General features: G+C 41.3%; 1 protein-coding gene across 13 annotated transcripts in view; it reads left to right on the plus strand.

The window, feature by feature from the left end:
* Positions 1 to 8,244, plus strand: part of ZC3H12B (zinc finger CCCH-type containing 12B) — a 91,813-nt gene that overhangs the window by 70,410 nt on the left and 13,159 nt on the right. For all 13 annotated transcript variants that reach the window (XM_025209829.1, XM_025209828.1, XM_025209823.1 and 10 more), the window contains one exon: positions 4,520 to 5,269. In XM_025209829.1, coding sequence (XP_025065614.1) covers positions 4,665 to 5,269 — 605 coding nt within the window. In that variant the 5' untranslated portion in view covers positions 4,520 to 4,664. The remainder of the gene's footprint in view (positions 1 to 4,519; positions 5,270 to 8,244) is intronic.

Raw genomic sequence — 8,244 nt, forward strand, 5'->3', positions numbered from 1 at the left:
TTGTGACAGAGTCCCCCAGCAGCGGGGGGCAGTGGGGATCCCACCCCTCTCTGCTTTGTAGCACCCAGTGAGTGGGGTTTTTTTTTTTCCAAAGAGCCGGGAGCTGGGGCGGGCAGGGCAGGGCAGGGCAGCCATTGACAGTGGGCGGGAGATGGGGCCTGTGTTATTCAGGGATTTGACTGATTTGGCAGCAGCCAAATCTCTGAATCGGATTCGGCTGAATCGATTTGGGACAGTGATTTAGATCACCGAATCTTATCACTGCCCCCCGAATTGGCCGAATCAGAATCCGAAGTGAATACTAGCAGCTTCACGCAGGCCTATTAATCCATTCATTTCCTTGCATTTCTTCCAATATCACATACCAACCATGAAGAAATGAAGTTATATTTCTTATGTCTAAAAAGAGCCCTGACCATTTATTTGCAAAAATAGTGACCTTTTAAGATCTCCTAGACTTTTTATCCCTTTTTGTAAGGGAATAAAAAATGTTGTAGTTCCCATGTACAGACTTGATAGCTTCTCCTTTGCTGTGAACTAATTAAGACATCAGTGGCTTCCTTTGGACATGCTCTATCCTTGATTATATGGTAGGCAGCAACCAGGAATTTCCATTCAGACCTTTATAAAGCATTCTATCTTAATCTAGGTGTCTGCTTCAGATGCCTCATTCAGGGTGGCAGTGCTCTAGACAGCATCAGAGTATCCACCCCAGATGATGGGAATCCTGTACTCACATATACATAGGCAAATTTATTTAAAGAAGAAAGAAAACTTAGTTTTGTGTTGTTACTTTTTCAATAACAGGAGTAACATTGAGATTCATAGGAGTTAGGGGCTGGAAGGGACCTCAGGTCCAGTTCCCTGCTCAAGGCAGGAAAGACTGCTGTGGTCAGATGACCCCAGCGAGGTGTGCATCCAGTCACCTTTTAAAGATCCCCAGGGAAGGTAACTGTACCTGTGGGGAGGGGAGAGCGGGGGGGGAGTCTGTTCCAGACTCTGGACACACAAATGGTAAAGAAGTTTTTCCTAATGTCTAATCTGAAGTGATCCTCTATCAGTTTATGACCATTATTCCTAGTCTTCCCTTGAGGTGCCTTGGTGAACAGGTGTTCTCTTAGCCCCTGATGTTCACCCCTTATATACTTATAGGCTGCCACCAAGTCCCTTCTGAGTCTTCTCTTCACCAGGCTGAACAGTCCCATGTTCCTCAGACTCTCCTCATATGGTCTGTTCTCCAGACCTCCTTTGGATTCTTTCCAGCTGCGGCCTCACCAATGCTGAGTAGAGCAGGAGGATGCCATCCTTAGTCTTGCTTGTGATGCTTCGGTTGTGCATGGCAGAGTGTTGTTCGCTTTGCCAGCAGTGGCATTGCACTGGTGTTGTCTCTGTGCATTCCTCTACCAACGCTCCTTTCCCTTTGGCTTCAGATTCTATTATGCTTTAAAGGATGGGTGATGGAGAAGAAACTGGAGCAGCATTTGGTTCTACTCTGATCTTTTTACCCATTGTATAGTGTACAGGGATAGGTAGAGCAGGTCCATGGACCAAGTAGGTCCTGCTGTCAAAGCTTCTCTACTTGGTATGTGGGGTATATGTGCACCCCACAGTATATATAAAGGGACACTGCCTTAAAGAATGCCAGTTACTGTGTATGTCAGTAATTCTTTACAAAATTTCCCAGGTAGCCACTTACAGATTGTTATCAGATCATTCCTTTGCCTTCTCTTAATCAAAGCAAAGCAAAATCTTTAAATTCATTTCCCTCCTGTCTTGGATCTTCCCTTATGCCCAAAGGACCTAACCTTATTTCACAGATAATATCCCAAATTCTGATGCCTATTCCATCTGCTGTCTTCCCTGCCACACACGGGTTTGTGTAACTGAGCTCCTTTTGATCTGGAGTTCCAGTTAAATTCCTTACCCATATAGGTGAAGAAGCCTGTGTATGTACAACGAGCTTCAAGAAGAGCCCTTATATTTTATTCCTCAGAACAAGAGTTTTATCCCTCTTCTGTCTCTGAAGTCCCAAAGGTACTTAAGTACTGTGCAAATAATGCAGATTATTTTATAAAAGGGACATCAGCAACTTTAACAAAAATCAAGTCTGTGGCTTTAACACCTGCCCTTTAGTCTCCTGACTGATTTCGGAGGTTTTACAATCATATTATACTGTTTGATTTAAAAAACAAAACAAAAAATACCTTTCAGCAGAGGGGACTAATTTCTTAGTAAGGGGGAATGATAAAAGAATCTTTGGGATGAGTGGGTACACAGTGTAATAGGAGTTGTGGTTAGTAAGTATTTATCAGAAGCAGAGTTTAAAGCAGAGAAATGTAACTCAGAATTAATATGCATGAGATTTGACTGGGGAAGTGAAAAGAAAAACTGTCTGCTGTGTTTGTTCTTAATATTTAGTATAATGTTCTTACTTGCTATTTCAGTGAAGTGGAAGATGAATTTTCCAGTTAAACATAATTCCTTTATTAAACTAAATATTATAGATTTATTTTGCAGCACGATAGGTGATGCCCATCAGCTTTTCCATTATTATTCTCTTATTTTAAGTGCCTCTTATATTTCATTCTTTAGAACATTTTTAAGCACTATTTAGGCAGAAAATCTAGTTTAATGTACCTTTTTAAGGTTCAGAATAAACCAGCAGTTTCAGGCATTCTTGCTTCTAGCTTTGGTTTATTTTTTTATGATATTTATTTTCAAAGAAGAGTCTTATACTCACTGTTAATCCACAGTTATCATCTCTGTGTAGTGGGGGAGTACCATCACTGTAATCCTGTTGAGGTAGATCACAGTAACAACGCAAGCCCTGGCTCTCTCCTAAAGGGGTAGGAAGCAGCATTTTAAAGTGTCTGGATATATGTGAACATGATTGAGGCCTCCCTAGATTAATAATTCACTTGCTTGAGCTGTTATGTTCCCTTGAGAAATGTTTCTTTAAATGCCTGCTCTCACCCTAAGGGGTGGTAGATACATGAAAGGGAACGAAGAAAGGAGCATGAAAGGGATGTAAATGTAGTTATTAATGTTTGTGACCAATTCCCTCTATTAGCCCTAGCCTCCTCTTGGTTTCTCAGCTGCTTCTGCTACAGCCTACAGGCATCATATCTCAACGGGCTAGGACACCTTTGTCTGTCCACCTGCTCCACAGTTAAGGCCATGTCTACACTGAAGAGCTCTGCTTCCATAGTATGCTTTCCCAGTGAAAGTGCTTTTAATTTAGGCACAGATTATATTGGCAAAGTTGTCCTTTTAACCAGCATAGCCTATTCTACTACCACCCTCCTACATGTTAGGGCCTATAGTTAGGGACCTACCAATTCACAGCTAAAGTGGGCTGCTCAGCAGCTCGTTTAATCTTGCAGGTTCCCCCACGCCCCCATCCAGGTTGCTGATTGGCTGGGGGACCCCGGTAACCCTGCTGCTTGGTGCTGACTGGCTGGGAGACAAAAATGGTGCCATGTTTAAAACCATGGTTTTTGCCTCCCTGCTGATCAAGAGCAAGGTGGGGGGCAACCAGAAGATTAAAGGAGCTGGCACTCAGCCCACTTCTGCTGTGAATTTGGTAGGTCCCTAACTATAGTGCTAAAAGTGCAGTTCCATAGGCAGCACTGTACCTGTAGTGTGTGCTGCTTCTGGCACAGTTGCATCAGTTGGGGACCAGCTGATTTATCTCCCCAGTTACCTACACATGTATTAGGTTTTGAACTTTTCATGTGTGGACCGCTAGGGATGCAAGGGTTCTTGGCGATCCCCATTCACAGACTAGCTTGACTGGGTGCTTCATGTTTCATTCAGATCTCTTGTTTGAACTACGGAAGCATTTTTTCTTTTGAAAGAAATGCAAGTTGTCAACAGGTTTTCCCTAGGCCCTTTGTCAAAATATTGTAATATGATTTCTGGTTGCAGGATTTCTTAATGAGTTGTGGGCAGGGAACAAATTGCCCAGGATAATTTTAAATCTCTGTATGGACCTGTGCCTGCCTGCTAGCCTGTGGTAGCTTTAATAGAGGTCAGTTTGCTTGGTTATACGGTAGTAGAGCTTTGCCAGGGAGAGACTGAAGAGGCTGAAGTTACAATTTGAGCTCCACAGAGTTCCATCAAGTTATACCTGAGCTAAACAGGGTGCAGACATGGAGAGAGCTAATTGGCAAAAAGTGATGTGCCATTGAAATACCACATTTCTTATTCCAAAAGCTATTGTGACAGGCAGTTATGTGATGGTGCATTACCTTTGGTTGTGAATTCATGTGTGGGACATGTGCACGTCATCACTGAGTTTTTATCTTTACGCAGTTGTTGGGGGAAGGGATGATATTAAATGCATTGTGATTTAAAGGGATAACAAATGTACACATTTTATTCTGATCAATTTAAACAGAAATCCAAATGGAGATTTCTGTTGGTAAACTAATACTTGAGCCAGGCCTTGTGCAGAATTTGACAAAAAAACCCACAAACTAATCGTATGCATTTGTTTTGTTCTGGTTTGTTTTTTAAGGACTGCAGGTTGGCTTTATATATACTGGAACACCAAGCAAGATAAGTTAACTCAAGCCTCATGTAAACAATGCATTTGAGTATGAATCCCAGGTAGCTTTGGAAGTGAAAGTAGTTCTGTTATCTCTGGCTGGAAGCTAAACGTGATGACGGCCTGGTCTATGGTGGAGAAGTTAAAAATGGAGAAGAGGCGCTCCAGAGAAGACAGGACTGCAGAACAGGATACCGGTGACTGCAGTGCTGAGTCTGAGGAATGGACAAGCTCAGAAAGCGAGCCTGAGCAACCGGGCAGGAGCAGCAGCAACACTCGGTGGAGAGAGAAGGAGACTTCCACTAAACCACACAGGCAGCTCTGCCGCTCCCCATGTCTTGATCGCCCAAGTTTCTCACAGAGCAGTATCCTACAAGACTTGAAGCTGGAAGAAAGCAAAACAAACCTGGATAAGGAATACCAGGCTAAAATGGATTTTGCTTTAAAGCTCGGGTATGCTGGAGATCAGATTCAGGCTGTGTTGAATAAATTGGGAGCAGATGCTCTCATCAATGACATTTTGGCAGAGCTTGTGAGACTTGGCAACAAGAGTGAGTCAGAGGGTCAAGGCAGTGCTAGCAGTAGCACTGGTACTCTAGTGCCAAGGGGTCCTTGTCCAAAGGAGATTGCAAGTCCTGAACTGTCACTTGAAGATGAAGTGGTCGATAACAGTGACAACTTAAGACCAATTGTCATTGACGGAAGTAATGTGGCTATGAGGTAGGCTTCAGCATTAGCATCTCTTAAAGAATCAAACATTCTTATTTCTAAAACTCAACTTCAGCTGTTATCTTTTGAAATATATTCAAATTAAAGGTAAATGGTTCTGTTTAAAATTAAGTCTCTTGAGACCAAAAATCAACATTTTAAATATATTGATATTCTTTCTTTTTTTGCAATGCATTGCCCAAAAGTAAGCCCTGTGACTGCTTACACAATTGAAGCTGTCAGTTGTATTTATTTTAAAAGAAGCACAATAGCCATGACACATAACTAACCATGTGATTTTTTTTTTTCTACTGAGAGAGGATCTGTCTGTATTTGGTCTTGTTAAACTCTTAAACAAGACAAAGTTCCTTAGCCAATCTCATAGTTTGCTTTTTGAACTGAATAATTTCAGAAAATTCAGTTTTCTTATAGAGCACCTTTGTAAGTTTTGTATTTTGAAATGTATTATAAAAATCTAAAGGTATGTTTTTGATAAAGGTTTTTCTGCTTTTCAGTTGTTTGAAAGGATCCTCAGGATGAACTTACAAACATTCCCAAACATCACAGCTTACCACCTGTTTCCCTTCACACTTTCCTTTCTCACTATGATGACATCTTCAAATTCAACTTTACTGCTATTAATAATGCAGAAGCTGGGAAAGAATACACCCCTGAGCTTCTTGCAGCACATTTCATAAGTGATATTGTCGTGTTAGTTTGAGAAAGGAGATGCCCAGCAACAAGTCAATGCAATAAGCTGCTATATATATACAGTTTTTTAAGGTGCACAAAAGAAACTGTTTTTTTTTTTTTTCAGTTTTCACTCTCACTTAGAGCTGTTGTGCAGAACCGTTTGTGGTCTGTGATTCTACTGCTTGGATATTTGATACAGAATCTAATCTGTTCCATTAAGAATATGACCAAGATTAAAAAATGGAAATTAATTATCACTGATGAACATTTTAACAGACACATTTGGTGTTGTGCTTGTCCCACAATACAAAATAACTTCCTAGGTTTTATGGGTGCTAGAAGTATCAGTTGTCTCATTGTTCCAGAGGGCCACTTTTCCAGTGTATTTATATATTAAGTACAACATTTTTACACAATAGGAAATACAGAGAGAAAAGTAAAAATTAAATTATATATTATATTCATTGTTACTTTTTTTAAGTATTTGAATATCCGGAATGATGCCAAAACTCAAATGTTTTACTACAGGTACTAAGTCTGTTTTACTGTGCAGCTAAGAGGCTGAACTAATGCGTGATCTGATATTTTATGTAATTTCAGTTTCTGGATAGCAGAAATACCTGTGAAAGGATACATCATGGTATTTCCAAAAAACTGCTCCTGGAGGAAGAGACTGCCTTGACAGTATAACTGTCTAGATATATTTGAGCTCACTTATTGGGATTCATTGACATTGGTGTTAGTACCTGTTTAAATATAAAACAGATTATACCTGTTCTGTTTTCTTTGCAAATTCACACCAAGTGTGGATCCAGTTAGGTGGCTTAAATCCATAGTACAGATAATGGGGAAATAGCTGTTGTAATTTTGAGAGAGGAAATTTGTGAATGTAATCAGAAAAATTGAAGAGTTGTTAAAATATTATGTAATTAAAACCTAGTTTCTCCAAATATATGTTTAAAAGTTAGATGGCAGTGAATTAATGACACAGAAAGTTTGACAGTCAAGAAATGACAGATTAGGAAATAAATACAGGAGAGGGAACAGGAATACTTATCTTTGATTATAAAGGAGTATTGAAGATCTGGGACAAACTTAAGGCGGGGGTAGGATGACAGGTAGGAGTTCTGGCTCTCCTGTTATGACTTGTGATATGCAGAGTCATGTTGGCAGTTCCCAGGTTGTAGTGCAAAGTGGATCGTGTTTGGGTTTCCCAGGCTTCTGGATTTAACTGGTTGCCACGTAGGTCTGGGAAAGAATTATTTCTCCTACTGCTGCTACAAGTATCAGTGTTTTTTGTGTGTGTTTGAGCAAGGCAAACCTCCCTTGCTCTCACAGAGGCACTGGGTGTTGGTTGCAGCCAGGGTTGAGGATTTTGACTGGGATGTGCCAGTGATCCACCTAGTGGTTCCTGGCTAGAGGGTCTTGCTCCTCCACTCAGGGTCACACCAATTGCCACATTTGGGACCAGGAAGGAATTTTACTCCAATTAGATTGTCATGGGGGGGTCTTTCCTCTGCAATGAAGAACGTGGTCCTCTTCCTTGAATTTCTGCAGTGTATTATAACAAATCACTTCCTGTCTTTGCAGTGGCATGTTGGGGTGTTCTTGATGTTTCAGGGCTTGAGGGTTTGGTGGTTGCACATTAGGGTTGTACGTGCAGTTTTGTTTGGAATAGGCTGGATGGACACTTGCTTAGAATGGTTTAAGAAAGGGATGATTCTGCCTTGATGAGGGGTTGGACTAGATCAGGGGTGGCCAACCTGCAGCCCGAGTGCCACAGGCAGCCTCTGTGTGTGGCAGGCAGTAGATCAGGGAGGGGACAGGTAGCACAACAGCAGATAGGGCATGAAGCAAAACAAAGCAGCAAATCGGGTAGGGAGCACAGGGCTGGGAGTAGAAGGAAAAGAAGCAGATTGGGCAGGGGAAGGAGATCGGGGTGCCATTTGGGAAAGGGTGCAAGGCACATTTTGTGGCAGAGCTGCCAAAAAGGTTGGTCCTACTGGACTAGATGCTCTCCTGAGGTCCCTTCCAGCTCTTCTTTTTTGTGACTCTCCGATTCCAAGTTCACGTTTCTAAATTCTCTTTAATTCAGAAACCGGTTTAATTGAAAATTCAGCATTTTTTCACAGATTACGTGTTGTAACTTTGGAACACATGTTGTTTATTCGTGACAAAGACTGATACAAACCCAGTGGAAAAACTGATTCTAGCCTTGATACAGGGACCCTACAAAACTGCTTTGCCATAGATTTTGTATAAAAAGTCCACTTATTCTATTTGTCGTCTCTTTC

The sequence above is a fragment of the Alligator sinensis genome, unplaced genomic scaffold (assembly GCF_000455745.1).
Source record: "Alligator sinensis unplaced genomic scaffold, ASM45574v1 scaffold830_1, whole genome shotgun sequence".
In the NCBI taxonomy this organism is placed as follows: Eukaryota; Metazoa; Chordata; order Crocodylia; family Alligatoridae; genus Alligator; species Alligator sinensis.